A 20,642-nucleotide genomic window follows, 5' to 3' on the forward strand; every position below is an offset into this window, starting at 1 on the left:
CAGATGCATCATCTGGAAAAAAGCCCAAGAACTAAAGGGAAAAGAGAAAGTCACCACCAAGAATCAGGCTACCTTAACATGCAGGTATAGTTGCCCGTGTCATTGAGGAGGGTGGGTCGGAACCAGAGCACATCTTTCTCCTTACTGATGCGGTTGTCAGGGAGGCGGAAGTTAATTGGCTCCTCCAGGTCCCGGTCCTGCCTAGTCCAATACCAGATCAGAGTAAGGCCAGCTGAATGGGCTGTGCTGTAGTTGTATTTCAAGAAATGTTCAAAGAGCGGGCATTTGATGCGAGCTGGCTCATCTTCAAACACTTGGATCTGCCTCATGGTATCTAGTCCCCAGTCATCACAGCGCTCTGGAACGATCAGAAAAGAAAGGAAAGGCTGGTGAGTCATTTCATCTTAAAGGGCTGCAGAGAACATACCTTCCCCTTAGGACACCCAATCAATTCCAGGAACCCCCTTCTCTGGTCAGGTTTAGTAACCCTTCTGTAATAATTGCATGTCCTATGGGGAGCCTGGGTGGCTCAGTCAGTTAAGCATCTAACTTCAGCTCTGGTCATGATCTCCCAATTGGTGAGTTCGAGCCCCACGTCGGACTATGCACTGACAGTGCAGAGCCTACTTGGGATTCTCTCTCTCTCTCCCTCTCTGCCCCTCCCCCACTTGCATTCTCTCTCTATCTCTCTCTCAAAATAAATAAGCAAACTTTAATAATAATAATAATAATAATAATTGCATGTAATAGAAACCCGTGGTATGAAGAAATTATTTCTCTATCTTCCTTTATCATCTTTTGATTACCTCTTGGATAATGATTTGATCTTATAACTTGATCCTATTGTACCCTATAAGGTATGATGGAGAATCTCACCTGAAAAAGAAATCATGTGCTCTTTCACCCCTGTGGGGACAGAGGAGGTTCTACGGGGAAAACTGTAACTGAAAAGACAACCCTCAAGACTCTCGGTTCTTCCCAGGTCTCCTGATTTAGTGCCTAGATCTGCCCAGGCAAAGGTATCTACATAACAGACTCACAAGCAAACCACATGTGTAATAAATAAAATGAAGTTCACCACTAAAGTTTGTGGTTGTTTGTCAAGGCAACATTTTTGTGGCAGCAGATAACCAAGAGAACAACTAAATTTGTGGCTACTTTAATTTTGATAAAAGCAAAAATTGGAAGCCATGTGACATGCAGAAGAATTTGTAAGCAGTAAACCCTTAAGTAATAGATCTCTGAGAAATTTAACAAACTGGCTTTTCCAAGACTCAACAAATTACTATTATTTATAATCACTATGCTTTTATTTAGAAATACCTTTTAAAATCCAATATACAAAGAAAGAATGGGAAAGATCAAAATGTTGTCCACACCAATCCAAATATGACAGTAATTTTTAAAAATAAAACATTTATCTTACCAGATTCTTGAAATACATTTTCATTAAAGTTAAAAAGTTGCAGAATCAGCTCATTCAGTTTATAGGAAATTACAACTGTAGTTTTTCAGATACATATGTCAGATTGAATACATGCAACCAATTTCACTCCTTTCTGAAACTTCACTGAAACTAAAATAATGTTTCAAGACATAACCCCAAGTAATAGCAAGAATAGGAAAAAAGACAGGAACAACATCAAAATTGACAAGCTGTAATCAGTTCAGCACATTTAAACAGACAAATCCTAAACTGGCACGGAAGGCTGGAGAGCATACCAATGTACAATTCCGAATGCAGAAAAGACCCAGAAGGAACTGTCAGCCCTGAGATAAGGAATCACCAGTGCCATTCACTCAATATTTCCGGGTTCTCTTCTAGGTTGAAGACTCCACTTTTCCACCCCTCTGAAGGAGAGGCCATGTGACTAAATTTGGCCAATATGATGTAGTGAGTGTCACTTGTGTTGATTATTTTAAGGGCTAGAACATATTTTATCATGTTCCCTTTTCGTCTGCCTTGGCAAATAGAAAAGCACTGGGATTGAGCCTCCTTTAACTTGGGTCCCTTGATGTAGATGACATAAAACAAAGGAAAAAAAACCAGAAAGCAGAGAACCATCAATTAAATAAGTCAATGAAAACAGACTTACACCACAAAACTATTTTTTAAACTGGAAAAAGAGAAGATGCTATAAAGAACCAGAGAGTAAGAAAGGAGACAAAAAAAAAAAAAAAAAAAAAAAAAAAAAAAAAAAAAAAAGGTCACTTACAAAAGACCAGGGATCAGAATGGCTTTGATGGCTTTGGAACTTTCAAAAACAAGATTGGAAACTGGAAGATAATGAAGCAATGTATGTGAAGGGGAATTATTTTCAATTTTGAAACTAAACCCAAGGAAACAATCAAGTGTGAAGGTGGCATTTTCAGGCACATCAAGACTCAGTAATTTTACTTCCCATATGCTCTTTATCATGAGGCTTCTGAGGGATTTGTGTTAGTAAAATGAGAGGGAAAAAAAGCAAATTATGGGATAGAGGAAGAAGGGATCCAGTTCAAGACAGAGGGGAAAGGAATCTCCAGAATAACAATGAAGGAGATTCTAGGCACACAGCTATGCAGCAGGGCTTGGTGATGAACCAAGGTAAGTAGAAGGGGATGGAAATCTCCAATTAAAAAAATAATAATAATTGTAACTAATAAATTACCTGATGAAATTAGCGCTGTGGAAAATTATGCTGAAAGGCAACTGTAAAGTATGAAACAGTTATCCAGAAGATCCAAATTAAAGTGAGCATATGAAGGCAAGGCAATTAATAACTTCCAAAAGTAAGAAAGTAAACATAATCATAGTTCATTAATATGTGAAGGCATATTAATTAAATGATTATTGATTCAAATATTGTAGCACATACGTAGAGAAGAATGGGTAAATAGAGGGTACGGCCATTTAAGAGAGAGAAATCTCATTTACTATAATTAAAAAGTGAGGGGCATCTGGGTGGCTCAGTCGGTTAAGCGTCCGACTTCGGCTAAGGTCATGATCTCACAGTTTGTGGGTTTGAGTCCTGTGTCAGGCTCTGTGCTGACTCTCAGATACTCTCAGATCTCATTTACTATAATTAAAAAGTGAGGGGCGCTTAGGTGGCTCAGTCAGTTAAGTGTCCAACTTCGGCTAAGGTCATGATCTCACAGTTTGTGGGTTTGAGACCTGTGTCAGGCTCTGTGCTGACTCTCAGATCCTGGAGCCTGTTTCGGATTCTGTGTCTCCCTCTCTCTCTGCCCTTCCCCTGTCTCTGTTTCTCTCTGTGTCTCAAAAATAAGTGTTTAAAAAAAAAAAGTGAAAAAAAATAATGCCCAGAGTTGGCTACATGAAAAATAACAATAGGCACAAATTGATTAGCAAAATATAGATAGGAAATGCCAGAAGAAATCAATAAAATCCTCGAAGTGGTGGCTTCTGAAGAAAAGAGCTAGCAGATGTGAGGCAACTTTAGGCAGAAAGAGTACAATTATTTTGGTGTAAACCTTTTAATATATTGGCCTTAAAAAAATCTCTGTGTGTGATTTCTCTGAACATAATTAACCTAATAATTAGAAGAAAAAAGGGAAGGAAAGATGGTAGGAAGGAAGGGAGCGCATATCTATCATGCAATACAATTGGCAAAGCCAATCTCCGTGTTTCACCACCCTAATCATATCAACTTTCTGTTAGGACAAAAAAAAAAGTCTTGATTTCACTTTTTAATTCCAAAATTTGTATCAGTTGTGCTTTGGCACGGCAGTCATTCACTTTTGAATTATAAGGTAGAGTTTAAAAGAAAAAGAGAATGACAGGCAGCTGATGGTATCTGGAACGTCACCATACTGTTTGCCACCTGAAGGGAAAAGATGCCACTGCCTTCTGTATTTCATAAAAATATGTTTTATGCTGTTCCTGCAGGCACCTCCCTCAAGAGGTCTTTCTATGTGTCCACATGTGGATGATGGTAGAGGCAAGGCTATCAAATGAAAGTTAACATCCTTCTCGCAACTCTGCTCTCTAATACTCTCAATTCAGATCACCCCAACTTGGGCCAGTAGACAGCAGTTCTCACGCCATGACTGTCATAACAGGAACCCTGGTAAACCAGACAGAAAGAAGAGACCCTTCTGAGGGTTAATGGCACCTTGATTAAAGGAGACTTCCTGACACCAATATTACAAATTGTCACTTTGTTTGGTGCCTGGAGGTCTTTACAGTCCTGGGAATGATGAATAGTAAGATGGATGATAAGTGACAGGTCCATTTTTCTTTTGTAAAAGTAGGAGAATGCAGACTGTGAAAAGGGGGATGAGCAGACCGCGAGTGTGACATCTCAACCGCAAGCATGTACTCAGACCAACCGAGGAGGAAGTAGGACATGGAACTCCGGTGACCACTGGGGCAGATGTGGCAGAGACTGGCTTAATGTTCCTGAACCCTGGTTTCCCTTGGCCCATATGGAAACTACATATCCTTGGCAACTGAATTGGGGCCATTTGGTTTGGTTCTGGCCAATGGATGCAGCTGGAAATGTTTTAACCTGAAACTCCCAGCTTAACCTACGAAGCTTTCTCCTTCCCTCACATGGAGTCCCTGAGGGCCAGAAAATTTTGAATAACATAGTATCACAAGATGGAAGGAGCCTGGATCCCTGCCACTGTTTGGAGCAGAGCTCCTTGGAAATGCCATCTCACTTTCAGGGGGCTGTGATTGAGTGAAGAAATCAACTTCTATTGCGTTCAGCCACTGAGATGTGGGGGCATATTGTTACAGTAACTAGTATTTCCATCTTTCTTACACTAACTAGTATTTCTACCTTAACTAACAAAAGGCAGGATTCTCCTTTTATCGCATAACTTAATACATCAAGAGCAGACACATTTTAAAACAGCTTTTGTTAAAGTCCCTCACATACTAAAATTTAAATGCAGATCAATCACTTAGATTTTTGGCCGATTCCATAGACTTAGAATCTTTTCAATCAATTTAAATGCAATTCATCTTAAAGTGGCAAATAAATCACTATACCTACTAGGTATCTCCCTTACAGATTGTCCCATGGGCCAAGTAAACATATCTATAAAGTGAATCAGCCTCCTTTACAATAGGGACTGAAAAATACACATATCGGCATTCCTAAACATTAGCCAAAAAAAAAAAAAAAAAAGGTATTATTGAGATTTTTCTTTGGGGTGTTTGTCCATTTGAAATTTGTTCTCTGAGTTTTTAAGTTTCCCTCACCAGCCACCCAAGGGTATTTTGTTGGAGCTTTTTAAATTATTCAATGAACAAATAAAAATAAAATCTATGGCAACAGGCTGGAGTGTCATGTAATACCAAATTAATTATATGACTCACTGCAGGCACCAGCTGAAGAAAAGACTGGGGAAAAGGCTGCTATGCAAATATATTTGTCTCTAATAACAGCAAAGGGAATTTAGCAAATTATTGGCAGAGCGAATTACTTTTTTGTTTAAAATGTCCCTTCTTACCCGGTGTGCTCCACAGTGGAAGTCCTCTCTCAACTGGCCCCTCGACATGGGGAGCCACGAAGTCATCATTTCCCTCAGCCAAAGGATTTCTTAAGGCTGAGGCTGGGTGGCACAGAGGACTAATGGAATGTGCAAAGCTTCCCAAAGCCAAGTCACTGGAAAATCCAACCCACGCTCCTGACAGCAATTAGCATTTATATAGCAGGGTATACATTTTAACTAATTAATCTCACAACACCCTCTTGGGCTTTCATGCCCATTCCCACATTACATGCCAGGAAACGGAGACAGAGAGATTAATTGACTTACTTTTGCCTGACTGGTAGCACAAATAAAGGCTTCCTGAACATAGATCTAGGATGCTTGTCCCTAATCTGTGCTCACACATTCAAAGCAAGATATTTCCCACAGGAAAAGCTATTCATATATTTGTATTTATTAAATATTCATTCAGAATCTGCTGGGAGCAAGGCACTGGGCTGGGTGCTGGGTAGAAAGATATGTAGATATAAAAACTTAGGAAGCTCAGGTATAAAAAAGAAAAAGGGAAAGATTTAAATGTTGGACGACTTCAGGTAGAATTACTTTCCATATGTGATTAATCGCCATATGCCACTTAATTGACATATAACCTTGGGCAAATTCTTCCCCTCTCAGACTCAGTTTTTGCATGTGTAACATGCCTACCTTATAGTGTTGAGTGAGGATTAAGGGGCTTGGTAAAATACAAGGAGCTCAGGACATATTGGGCTGAACTTGCATCATAAATCTGAATAGGACCTTGCCTGTCAAGAAGTTGACAATCTTGGAAAAAGAAAGATTAAGTGAAAATACCTGGTGGAATGAACCAACTATTATAATAGGCTTCTAAGTAGGAGTATAGCTATCGTATGATTGCATTATATTATATTAGGTAGGGGAAGCAAATGGTAGTCTTGAGATTGGATTGTGATCAGAAACAATCCTTTTTCATATCCTCAGCTGGAACTCAATATGCTTTAAAAACCGTCCCACCAGTAAATTTCAGTAGTCTTATCTAAGCCTGAGGGCAGAGACTAAGTATAATGAAAAGGCTGGTTTTATAACCCATTCTTATAGCTTTGCTTAATTTTGTTTTTCTAGTGGTATATGTGGCTTCTCAGGAAATATTAGCCGGGGACTGTGGTCTAGGGAGAATCCAAGGTGTGAGTAATGTTGAATGACCTGCACGATGACAAAGAGTAAGTCAACAAGTTGAGTGTGGGCAAGTTTCTGAGGCAAGATAGAGGAGTGCCAGACGCTGGAACATTAGCAGGAGCCCTAATAGAGGAGGCATATGGCACAGAGCACAGAGCACCACAGTTGGGGACAACAGATATTATTTAAAGACAGGCTTTGGCACCTGCATTTATTAATTCATTAAAAAATTACACAGTGAGCATCCTGCCATGGGTCAAGCTCAGGATGCACTGGTGAACAAAACAAAGGTCTCATGGAGCTTACCTCCTAACACAGGGAGACTGACAATCAAATAAGAAAAGTATAGGGGTGCCTGGGTGGCTCAGTCGGTGAAGCGTCCGACTTCAGCTCAGGTCATGATCTTGCGGTTCATGAGTTCAAACCCTGCGTCGGGCTCTGTGCAGACAGCTCAGAGCCTGGAGCCTTCTTCAGATTCTGTGTCTCCCTCCCTCTCTGTCCTTCCCTGCTCCTGCTCATGCTCTGTCTCTCCCTCTTTCTTTCTTTCTTTCTTTCTTTCTTTCTTTCTTTCTTTCTCAAAAATAAACATTAAACAATTTTTTTTAAATAAATAAGAAAAGCACAGAGTATTTTGGAAGGTTAGTCAATGGAACAAAGAAAAACATAAAACCTGGTAAGAGGGATCAGGAATGAGGGAGAGGGAAGAGCGAAGAAGGAGGAATTTACAATTTTAAAGAGGGCAGTCAGGGTGAGTCCCTCAGCCATTACGAACCTCAGCTCCTAAAACCAAAACTTCAAGCTCATACTACAGAGGAGTTATGAAAACTGAATGAGCCTAAGACATAAAGTACAATAGCAACTGTAAAGTTCTATGCACATATTAGTTACAATTAATCTGTGTGCTGCCATTTTCTATGTGACCTTTGGAAAACGATTTTCTCACTCTGGTCTATGGAAGAAACTGCTAGTCATGTCCCACTGACCTTGTCCCCACACTCCCCTTCTTCAAAAGTATGGGAATTTTCATCTGGGCACATAGCCATTCAGAAGAAAGACTACATTTCCCAAGCTTTCCCCTCACTTGGATGTGCTCAAGTGGCAAGTTCTAATCATTGGAATATATTTGAAATTTCATGTGGTAGATTCCAAAAACATTTTTTTCTTTTTATTATTATTATTATTATTATTATTATTATTATTATTATATTTGAGAGAGCATGCACGTGCACACATGAGCAGGGGAAAGGGCAGAGGGAGAGAGAGAGAGAGAGAGAGAGAGAGAGAGAGAGAGAATATTAAGCAGGTTGTATGCTCAGTGTTGAACCCCATGCCCGGCTCGATCTCCCAACCCTGAGATCATGACCTGAGCTGAAATCAAGAGTCGGACACCTAACCGACCGAGCCCCCCAGGTGTCCCCAAAAACATTTCTTGAGAGATACTGGTATGTTCCTAGGCTCCGGCTCCCATCCCATTTCTTCCATCCGGCTGCTTGGAACAGGGACGCTACATCATGGAAGATAAGAATGAAGGGCACACCTAACAGATGGTGGAATGTGCAAGTGAAAGGCATAACGTAAGGTGCTGCCTTACCAGCCCTCAGCATTCTAGCTCTAGATTTTACATAAGAAAGAAACTTTCCCATATCATTGCTATTCAAAGTGTGGTTCACAACCCACCAGCATCATCAGCACCTTGGTAGCTTGTCAGAACTGAAGATCTTTAGGCCCCACCCAGACTAACTGAATTAGAAACTACAGTTTAACAAGATTTTCAGATTATTCCTAAGCACGCTAACATTGGATAAGTATTAGTTTAAACCAGGATTGTTTTGTGTGTCCTTAGTCACAGCTGATCATCATACTGAAGGATAACAATGTCTTATTTAATCTATTAAAGTAGGCAGATTGTTGAATAAATTGTGAGGTTTATCTACCCCATAAGTCTATGTCTCTTTGATTAGTTACGTTTAAAAAATATTTTCTTTTTTGTTCCTCAATGGAAAAAAAAATGCTTAAAATAGCAGGATATTCTTCTAGCAAAGTTCTATAGCAAACAACTGTTTTAAAAAAAATCTACAAACTACATTTCCTAGAATATGATGTAAGTAGAAAAATATTATTAAAAGAGGTATTTTTTTTTAATCCAGGGGAGAGCTACCCAAACAAAGGTCTAGAAAATGTTTCTGAAGTTCTGTGGTTATCAACTAAGCTTTGAAAAGAAGAGAGAGAAGTGAGGGGTGGGGGAGGAAGAGCCGGAGAGGCTGTGAGCATCCATCAGAAATCCTCATGTCGCTTGTACTGTTCAACAACACTGAGCTAATAACTCGGCAGATGGTTTTCCTGGACCAGATAATTAGACATACCTTACTCCCACCAAAAAAGGGAGTTTTCTTGATTGAGTAATTTGAAGAAAATAAGAAATAGTCCTGAGCAGATGAGAAGATTTGTGAGATAAAGAAAGCATGCCAAATTCAGAAAGCTGGTTGATGGGGGCAGGGGGTGGGGGATCCGCATGCGACAGCCTCAATTTTGCAGATGTCGTTAGAGCTTGCTCCTAGGACAAGTTTTATTCCCGATTGTGTGCTGCTCCTTCCTATAGCACCAGACTTTCATCTTTACCCTGCCCTAAAGACTGTTACTTTATATCAATTAAAAGAGGTGGGTCTGGCCAGTTCTTTTACAAAATGTGGAGCAAATAATTACCAGGCAAAGACGAAAACAAAGAAAATAACATAAAGGAAGAGGTAAAAGAGGAAAATGAACCCTCACCGATGAAAACATCCAAACCCATGAAGTTTAAAGCCAGAACATATACCATTGTCACTGATACTTAAAGTTACGAAATCACATTATCTAAAAGATGACTGAGAGTTGGGGTTTTTCAGAGCCTAATTATCATCACGGAGCCAGTACACCAGGCTCTCTGAACAGTATGGTTTTCATTCCGTCTCTGTCATGTGGAGGTTCCTTTCTGACTTTCTGAACATGAGTGCCACGTCCTACAAAGTTTCCCTCGTGGCAGAGGATGTGAGGAAAAACCCCGGGGTCTCCATCTCCAGAGAATTTTACAGTCCCTAGGTCTAGAAGAGCGGCTGAAGGTCTGCAGGCTCTTTCTTGGTCTCCATGAAGTCAGATCACAACTGGTTTTTGGAGCTCCAACAAAAGGATGCTTAATCATCATGTGTTAATGTCCAAGTAGGGTCCAACAGACCCCCTGCCTGCTGCTGTGCATAATCAAGAAGAACACGGAATGGCATCATCTAATAGCCACCTACAAAAGGCTCTGTTTCTCCCATCAAAGTTGCAGCAGGGGTTAGCAGGCTAAAGAATGGATTCTGGGTGTGCTGCCTCTGTACCATGGTTCCATTATTTTCTTTAAAAAAAAATTCTTGTAATGAGCATCCTCATGTAGCTGAAGGGAATGATTTTCTTTGCAGGGCTGTTGTGACCATACATAAACTGGCTTATGTCAAGTGTGGCACAGCACACTGGAGAAACTCTAAGCAGTCATTATCTGGTTTCTATGTTTTTTTTTTTATCCCCAAGAAATCTTTTCTAATCTGTGATTAAGATGTAAAGATCCAATTACCATTCTCATATAATAATCAAGCAGCCTTCACTCTCTATTTTCATTATTACATAATATTTATTCAGGGTCCTATGAGTGCCAGCGGCTATAAACAAAATGCAGGGAAAAACATGATCTCTGCCTTCAGATTTCTATTCAAGAACCAGGTTGTCAGCATTAGAAGTAAAGGTATTTCACACTCTATCATAGAATCCCAGAACATAAGGATTTTAGGTCTGCTTGTAGCCTCCAGTGTTGGTAGAATAGCTGGTAATACCCCATACCACAGATGAGTGAATGAAGCTAAGAGAGAATAAAAACAGGTCTGAGCCAACAATTGATGATAGAGGTGTGAAGGGGCCAAACCATGTCTCCTATATCCCGAAACAACTTTCCCTCTGGCGTATACGGTACCTAGTCTCTGGAGTCTGACAATCCTAGTTCAAATTCTTGTTCTGTCACTTCCTAGCCATATGAGTACCCACAAGCAAATTAAATATCCTATATGCCAAAGCAGGCTAATCTGAAGATTAAATGGGACAACACCTTTAAAGTATTTAGCAGAGAGCTGTTCAGTGGTCCTATTATTTATACTGCATTCTTCTCTGAATTCCACGCTGAGTATGGCCAATTTCAAACTGAATATGGCCCAACAAATGTTGTTAACATTTAAACTATGGGGACTTGCCCCTAACAAAGTGTTTGAGGGCATTAGACTGCAAGGCAGTTTAAAAAACATTCAGAATAACACTTTCATTTTACAAACAGGGCAACTAAGCCCAGAGAGCTAACTTGATAAATGGCACTGAGCTCACGAGTGGCAAGCACGGAATCGCTTCTTTTTGATCCAAATGTCATTTCCTTTCTCTTACATCATCCGGGTAAAATAGATATTCCTAAGACATATCTCCAGAAACACTCCTAGTTGGTACTGGGGACGTAAGCAGTACAATATTATATTCCTCTTCCAAATAGAGGATGAAATAGGCAAAATAGCAAACCTCAGAATAGTGGAACAAATAGCATTAACAATGGACTGCAGATGATAACTTTGCGTGCATTCTATGTGATCAAGCCACACAACTATTCTTTTCCTCCCACTCATACTATAGGTAAAGACACTGGTATGTGGATCTTGTCTTTGAGGCTGAAAACAAAGTAGGTGGTAATGCGGACCATACTTGGGGCACCTGGAAAGAAGGATCCTGTTTCCTCATATGTAATAATGCATGAAGCAAAATACAATGCTAATGAAAGTACCTACCACATAAAATGGTTGACAGGGGTAAAAAAAGGTCATACACAAAAATACCATAGGCTCAGGTGCACAGTATGAACCTAATAATTTTTAGCTACGATTATGTTGATTTTCATAGATGAGGGAATTAAGACCTAGAAAGATAGCAGGGAAAACAAATTATTGCGTGTATTGGCTTGTGAGTTTTTACTGCACTTTACCAGAGCCAGAGAAAGAAAACACAAAATTAAGACTTGGATCCTAAAATGTAGAAAGCAGGCTAAGCATGGACTGACTTCTTAAATTAGTGTAGATAACTCAAGCAGTCACTTTCCCACTCAACAGTGAGGTGGAAATTTAAAGGCCCTCTAGGTACTCTGGGGCACATGGGTGGCTCAGTCAGTTAAGCATCAGACTTCAGCTCAGGTCATGATCTCATGGTTCGTGAGTTAGAGCCCCATGTCGGGTTCTGTGCTGGCAGCTCAGAGCCTGGAGCCCGCTTCGGATTCTGTGTTTTCCTCTCTCTCTGCCCCTACCCCACTCGTGTTCTGTCTCTATCTCTCAAAAATGAATAAACCTTAAAAAAATTGTTTTAAAGGCCCTCTAGGTACTCAACTGGTCTCCGTGCCCTCCATCTCTACATCAGAAATCCCAACAAAGGTTCAAGGAGACTTGTTCAGTGAAAGTACATCAATGGCCTTGAACTCTCAATTAGGAGCTATCTGATTCCTCCACCTCAAGACTTGCAGCCATATTCTACACACAACCACAAAGCCAAAGGAAAGAACATCTTGCAAGCAACCTCCCCAGCAATTTCTCAGGAAATTTCCTGGAGTAAAAGGGCATTTGAGATCTTCATCACCTGCCAGGATGAGACACAGGCTACAATCCTGCCACTGCATTTAAGAGAGGCATCACCTGTGAAATGCCAGTGCAGTCTCATTCAATTTTAATAATGTGTCAAGTATGTAGATTTTTCTTGAAGGCTGGTCGTGACAAGCAGAAGACAAAAGATTCTGAGAGAAAATCAGGTGAAGCAAACATCAGAAGCTGAGAGCATAAGCAGTGGGGATTGGGGAAACGTCTGGCTGTGAATGATGAGGGGGTGGTGGGAAGGATTCATGAGGGAGGAGTTCAGAGTGGCTGGGTCTTCAGTGGCTCTTTGGCTAGAGAACAGTGTCAGCTCCCAAGAGGAGGAGCAGATCTTGGGAAGATAAAAGCCAAGATACAATCATGGTCCACCTTTCTAAATATTTAAGTCACTTACAATCCACTATGCAACTTAGAAAACCACCACACATTGGAGTAGGAAGGGATCCTTCTGAATCACCCAGGATGACACATTATACAGATTAGGCTCTGAGCCCAGAGTGGTGACAGAGTGCCTGAGTGAAAGACTGGTTAGTAACAGAGGCAAGATGAAACATTCCAGGTCCTAGTTATTTGCCCCATATCACGTTATCTTTTGCCTATAAAACCAACTACGAAAGAGTTCACACTGCACTTAAATCAATCAGTCTTTGCTTGTCTTTTCTCCCTGGATGTCAGAGGTTGAATTTTTATACCTATATCTATGTTCAGTTTGTTTGTTTGTTTGTTTGTTTTTAAGTCTAGTTGACATACAATGTTACAATAGTTTCAGGTGTACAACATAGTGATTCAACAACTCTATACATTTCACCATGCTCACCACAAATGTAGCCACCACCTGCTCCCATACACTCCTATGACCCTACATTCAGCTCTTGACTCGCTGTAGTCTTAAGGTTGAGGACATTTGCCTCTAACATATATAGTGCTGAAGAGAAAGCGGAAACCACAAACCAAATTTTCTGAACTCCAGAGCTCTTAAAACTTAGGGAGCAAAACAGGAGAAGGAACGTTTCATATATGACGTAAAAGCAGTTTAACTCCAGAGAAATCAAAATGTAGAATCTCTCCTATAATATCCTTCTTATTGTTAACCCCCTTTCTCATGACACACATGTTCCCTCGCCACACACATACACCAGTGGTCTGCCACTGAAAAGCAGCAATATAATTACTATACGTTAGAAAAACAAAAATAACATAAATTGGTACAGGATCAGGAAAAGGATCTGCTGTCATTGCCAAGAGGGCTTTTAGGTGCTTAATGGTACAAGTAAAGCTGTCGTGGTATATATATCTCAGCGGGTATGTGTTCATCCAGGTATAAATCCCAAAGCAAAACTGTCCGGTCCAGAAGGTTCATCTCTGGGCATTTTCAGTCTCCCAATGCTATAGTTCTCTACCTCATGGAGAAACTGATTATGAAGGTGGTTGATTAGAAACACAACATCTTGTTTCCATACTCTTAGAGGCAGGAAAATGTGTCAAACTCATCACTTAGGAATCATTGTTTTCTTCCCCCTACCACATCTCATCCAAGATTACAAATCCATGATTGTTAACAGAATCCACAATAATTTATGTTTTACATGGCAATTTCAGACACATTATATCCTTTGATCACACAATGAGGCGTTGTCGCCCTGTTTTGGAGTTTGGAAAGAGAGGCTCAGGACTGACTTGGAAAACTCATGGTACTGGTGGGCAGAGTTTTCTGAGTCCAGAACCAATGACCCTCCCAGAGCCAGTCCTTTCTCCATTAACCCTCTCAGGCTCTCTTGTATCATGCTCAGTCCTTTGATTTCCAGTTTAAAGACTTTATACATAATTTCTTCCCTCAATTCTTCCCACTCAGATTCTTTATGTTAAGAAACATCTCAAACTATGTTTTTTCCTTCTGTCTTAAAAAAACCTTTTTTTGTTTATTCATTTTTGAGACAGAGAGAGAGTGAGCAGGGGAGGGGCAGAAAGAGGGAGACACAGAATCCAAAGTAGGCTCCAGGCTCCGAGCTGTCAGCACAGAGCGCAACATGGGGCTCGAACTCATGAACCAGGAGATCATGACCTGAGCCAAAGTCAGAGTCTTAACTGACTGAGCCACCCTGGTGCCCGCTTTCCTTCTGTCTTCTAGCCAACTAGCTACTGAACCTTTGTTTGAATATAGGAATGCAGTCTCAGACAGATATATTTAAATTTCCTTGACACTAAATATATAGTTCCTGAGGTACCTTTTGTAGTGTTCTCTATAGAGAATAACAACATAGGGTTGGGGCACCTGATTTCTTATCCTAACTCTGTCAGTGTGACCACCACCATCATTATTATTATAACTACCACAACCAACTAATAGTGAATGCTTCCCATATGCCAGCTATTAAGTGATTTACTTTTGCTATCTCTTTTAATTCTCCTAACCATTCTTTCAGATAACTTTATTATTGCCCCCACTTAATAAATGCATGAGTCTTAGGTAAGTTAAAAAACATCCACATGATTACACATAGTTAATTAATTAAACAAGGAGGCCATTAGACTCAGGTGGTTTTAATGCCTTAGCAGCCTACCTAAGCAAACCAAAGCCTAAGCCTGTAATGCCTCAAGGTCAAAAAATCAAAACCCAAGGCAACTGATTACAAACAGCCAACTAGACTTTATCAGGTAATGCAACTACTTAAGCTATAGTCAAATGAACAGTTCTCTTCTTTGCTTCCACCTCTTCTCTAGAAAAGTCTTGCCCCCACTTCCCATTGTTGAAGTGCTCCCAATGACTTCCAGTTTGGTACTGCCTAATTCAAATCGATTTTTTGCTCAAATAAACTCTTAAAATTTTTAATATGCCTCAGTTTATCTTTTAGCGATAGTAAGTTTGTGACAGAGGATTCTAACACAGACCTGCCTCATTCCAGACCTTAAAATTTAACCCTGACTGTGGCCAAATAACTTCCCTTTTCTTGCATCCAGCTTTCTCATGTATAATATGTAAGAAGGTAACACTGGATGAGCTCTGATTCCTTCCACCTCTACAATATGATGGGTTTACAATCAAGACTAACTTCAAGAGTGTTTTCTAGCTGAATCTTAAAAACGTAAAATCAAGCCAGTTTTTCAGGGAAAAGAGTGGAGTTGGGGTGCTAGTTAATATAGAGTGGAACAAACTGGGTCTTTTTAATGAGGAGCATAAAATCCTTGATTAGTGGTTCCCAGCATCAGAAGGCACACGTCACAGCCAAGAGGCAACCGGCCAGATCACATCTGTCTGAATTAGAGTGTCATTATGTAGTCATGTTTCCAATGGAGACAATGAAGCTATCTTCAATGCTCAACTTCTCCTCACAACACCCCCTTTTAAAAAGCAGAGAAGTCAGAAATGTCAGCTTGTCCTCGAAGGCAGCTCCCTCAGGCATTAGCTGCCTCTGTCTTATTAAGTATAGTCAGGCATGACTCAGCTCCTCCATCAACTGTCTGTGAAGGAGAACATTTCACGCTGGTAGAAAATCACCTTAAGCAGAAATATAGAAGGCATTTAAGGTACACAATTAGAGCTGCATTGCTTATTACTCAAAATCAAATCATCCTTTTCTTATCCTAGACAGGAGAGCATAATCGCAGCCAATAGGGAAACAAAACTGCATTCGCTTAGAGCACATACGATCACCCTGTTCACCTCTGGTTACAACTATCAGCCACTCAGACACCTCTTCTGTCTGGGTTAGAAAGAAAGGTGAACCGTGGGTTATGGCATGTCCTTCAATCAATAAACCCGCAGTGAAAACCTAATACATGCAACAGTTTATAATATGCAGGTTCCAACGTGGGGATAAAGACACAAGGAAGACATGGTCTCTCATCTCAAAGATCTCACTAGCTAGAGAGGAAGCGCAGACAATCACAATGCCAGCAAAATGAAGTAAATGTTCAAACAAAAAAGATACAGCATGTCATAAGAGGGCAGAAGGAATCCTTATCTCTGACGGTGAGAGGTGGGAAGTTCAACGAAACCACAGGAGAGATGGCATATGAATTAAGCCTGAAAACCGAATAGACGATGCAGTGACAGATTCGAGGGGAGGGGTCCACGCTGATGGAACATGGTGAGCAAAGGCCTAGAGCGTGCGGGAACTGTGATGAGTCCGTCAGTCAACTGAGTGGGGGGTGTGGCAGCAGAGCCCAAGAATGGAAGACCATGGTTCTACAGGGTAAGAAGTTCATACTTTATCTTGCAGGAACTGGGAGTCACTGATGCTTCTGGAAGAATGAAGTGACACATATTAATTACAACTATGGTGGAGATAAAGACTGGATTGGGAAATACATGTTTGTGCCCTGAGACTCTCTGATGGGTCATACACATGTGCAATTCCACATGAATCAAGAATGGAATTTCCCTATCTACTTGTCATCTCAGCTTTTCCTTGTACACACCACAAATGAAGACAGAAGAGACCATTACAGCAATGGGGAAGGAGGGAGTGGGTAGGCAGTGAAGCTGATCGCTTCTGAGGTGGTCCTTTTGCTCTACAGTTGCTGGAGGGGAGGACTGTGAGTTATCGATGTGAGAGAGACATTACTGTTCCTTCTCCATCTCCCAACCCCCGTCATCGCCACTGATAATACATGGGGCTGTAGAGGGGGCAACAGTTTTATTAGAGTTCCTAAAATTTAATTATCCAGAACCTTTACTGTGTCTCTCTTGAGGCTGTCTGCAAATTATTTTAATAACCAGAAACCTCAATGAATGGCAGTGCTCTATATCGCAGCATACTGTCTATATATCACTTATGGCACGTAGAACACCATTCCATGGGTACAGATGTTTCAAGGCCTGGATCCTCCTTCTATCTACCTAAGAGCTCCTTGTTAACAGGAAAACTGTCCTTTTCATCGTCATGACCCCACTATGCTTGAAAAAACCAAAAAGCTCTTAAACATTCTAAGCAGAGAAGAAAACAGTGGCAGATCCACTGGAAAAAGGACTTTAAAATTACTAAAAAAATTAAAGGTTAGCAGAGATAAGGCACACATGAGAAGAAAATATTTTAAAATTACACATCTGATAAAGGACTTACATGCGGGACATATAAAAAACTCAAAATTCAGCAAGAAAGCAATTTAAAAAGGGACAAAAGATTTCAATAGGCATTTTATCAAAGAAGATATACAGATGGCAAATAAGCCCATGAACACATAGCCCAAATCATAGTCATTAGTTGCCAATTAAAAATCACATAAGATACTACTCCATACTTCTTAGAATGGCTAATATTTAAAAAATGGAAAATACCAAGTTTGGGGGAGAATATGCAGCTGTTGAAACTCTCATTCATAGCTGATGGGAATGCATAATGAAGTACAATCGCTTTGGAAAACAAGTAACATTTTCCTCTTAAGTTACACATAACACTTACAGTAGGATCCAGCAATATTAGTTCTAGATATTTACCCAAGAGAAATGAAAATTCATGTTCAGACCCAGATTGTTATGACAGTCTTAAGCATGATTGTCAAAACCCTGAAGCACCCAAATGAACATCAGCTAGCGGATGAATAAACAAACTGTGGTATGTCTATAAAATGGAATACGACCCAGCAACAAGAAACGGACTTCTGATACACTAGACAATATGAGCACATCTCAAGTACATTATACTTAGTGAAAGAAGTCCAATATCATATGATTCCATCTAAATGACATTCTGGATAAGGCATAATTATAGGCACATAAAACAGATCAGTGATTGCTAGGGGCTTGGGTCAGGAAAGGTTGGCCGTACAGTAGAAGCATGAGAGAAATTTGGGGGCATAATGGAACTTTGTTGCCCCTGAAATGCAGCAGCTTTCATGTGGCTGTATGCATTTGCTAAAATTCAGAGACTCCATACACCAAAACCTGATTGATACTATATGAAAATAAAACAGTAAATAAAAATACATAAATTCCAAAAGGCCAAAAGTTGTGTGTGGAATAAAAATGGATCTAAATAATTCCAGGCTCTTCATTAGAGATTTGGCTTTATTTGCAACAACTGGCAGGGAGAGACATTTGGCTATAGACTCATTCTGCACTGCCTGTTCCCAACCATATCTGAGAAGTCAAATCCTCCAAGACCCAACTTGGTCACTACTGCTCTAGATATGGCTGGCTCTCTCTTGTGACACTGACTACTTTCCTCCTTGCATAACTGTTATTTACGTTTGTGGCTGATCTCCGGCTAGATTGTGAGCTCAAAGACAGGGCTTGGATCCTGACTAGCCAACATAATGTTGAGCACACAGAGTTTGGCAGATATTTGTTTCAAATTGGGTGCGATGAGGAAGCTTACTATAAAAGCAAAGATCAATAACTGAATAGGGATAAAAGTCTACACTTCCTCAGAACTTCCTGATACACACGTTATGCTTTCCCATACAAATCATCTCATAGATGATGTAAGGACTGGCATTTCAGCCAATTATCACATCCATTCCTTCATTCACTGAGTTTTTATTGAACGCTTAGTAAGTGCAAAGCCTTATGCCAGCTACTAAAGATAGAGAGGTGAATAAACCTGTGTCTGTCCCCATGAAACTTTAATTTCAGGGAAGATGACAGATATTAAATAAAGAATTAACTCAGTAATTAAGTAAATATTTACATAATTAAGAACTTAGATGGGATCATAGCAGGTACAAAGAAAAAGAAGTACAGAGTGATGTGAAAGAATATATAACAGGGAGATATATGTCTGAGCCCAAGTGCTTGGAGGAAAAAGGGGATGTTCTCTGAAGAACCGACTTTTGCACCGAGCACTGTAGAATAAAGACAAGAGGAACAAAGTTGAGGGGAGAGTGTGTGGTAGACTTAGAGTAGAAAGGAAACACTCTGTGTGAATGTCTGAGAGTATCTCAGGAAGCTTCATTGCCAGGGTCAGGAAGATAGAACACAAGGAGGTTGAATCAATGAGTATAGATCCAAATATATAAGGCCATGTAGGCCACCGTAAGGAATTGAAATTTTATCCTCAGAATAACGGGAAATACTTTCGAGATTTTCATCAGAGGAAGATTATTTAATTTAACATTTTAAGTAGGTAACACTGGTTGCCATGTGAAGAATGGGCTATAGGGAGCAAGAGTGGAAGAGGAATGGCCAGTTGTGAAGCTACTGCAGAAAAGTCAAGAGTGAGATGGTATGGTTTAGGCTAGGATGATAGCTAAAGAGTAGACAGAGTCACATGAAAGAACAGCTAAGATGGACTGATAAGAAGTGCAGAAAAAAACAAAAACAAACAAACAAACAAACAAACAACAACAACAACAAAACACACACTACAAAACAGTTAACTTGGTCCAGAGACTCTCGAACCTCAAACTTGCAGTATCAGTTATGGAATCCTTGAGGGCTAGACTCAGAAGGAACTAGACAATTTTACAGATGAGGAAACACAGATTTAGAAACATAGATTCAAACACAAGGTCATCCAGAAAAGTATCAACAGAGCTGAACCACAATATCAAGCAATTTTATGTTGCTTGTGTTATTCTTATTTATACTTTTTAAAGTCCAAATTCAACTTCTGCTTTATTCTGAGGAGAAATCAGCATACATTATTCTTCATTTTTAAAGAAAGCACAGTAATGGTGCCATCCATGGGCCATGATCAATTGTAGAGACCCCCAAGACATTTAAATATAATGGCTCATCAAAATGTCAAAATATTATAAATACTTGCTCAATGAATGAATAAATTTTCTTTTGCAATTATATTAAAAAATACAATTCAAGGGATACAGGAGTGCTGATGCATAGGGGCACTTGTACCCCAATGTTTATAGCAGCACTTTCAACAACAGCCAAATTATGGAAACAGCCAAATGTCCATCAACTGATGAATGGATAAAAAAGTCGTGGTTTATATATACAATGGAATACTACTTGGCAATGAGAAAGAATGAAATATGGCCTTTTTTAGCAACGTGGATGGAACTAGAGAGTGTTATGCTAAGTGAAATAAGTCATACAGAGAAATACAGATACCATATGTTTTCAGTCTTATGTGGATCTTGAGAAACTTAACAAAAGACCATGGGGGAGGGGAAGGGGGAAAAAAGTTACAGAGAGGGAAGGAAGGAGGCAAACCATAAGAGACTCTTAAAAACTGAGAATAAACTGAGGGTTGATGGGGGGTGGGAAGGAGGGGAAAGGGGGTGATGGAGGGCACCTGTTGGGATGAGCACTGGGTGTTGTATGGAAGCCAATTTGACAATAAATTTCATATTAAAAAAATACAATTCAAAAACAATACAAATATCGACTGACTTAGAGTCATCAAAGTCAAAATAAGTGGCAAAGAA

At 40.0% G+C, this 20,642-nt stretch overlaps 1 protein-coding gene across 2 annotated transcripts in view; it reads right to left on the reverse strand.

The window, feature by feature from the left end:
• LOC102949407 (interleukin 1 receptor accessory protein) overlaps positions 1 to 20,642 on the reverse strand; it is a 125,142-nt gene that overhangs the window by 39,852 nt on the left and 64,648 nt on the right. For both annotated transcript variants that reach the window (XM_007083548.3, XM_042956261.1), the window contains one exon: positions 73 to 358. In XM_007083548.3, the coding sequence (XP_007083610.1) occupies positions 73 to 358 (286 nt within the window). The remainder of the gene's footprint in view (positions 1 to 72; positions 359 to 20,642) is intronic.

This window comes from Panthera tigris, chromosome C2, assembly GCF_018350195.1.
Source record: "Panthera tigris isolate Pti1 chromosome C2, P.tigris_Pti1_mat1.1, whole genome shotgun sequence".
NCBI classification, from domain to species: domain Eukaryota; kingdom Metazoa; phylum Chordata; class Mammalia; order Carnivora; family Felidae; genus Panthera; species Panthera tigris.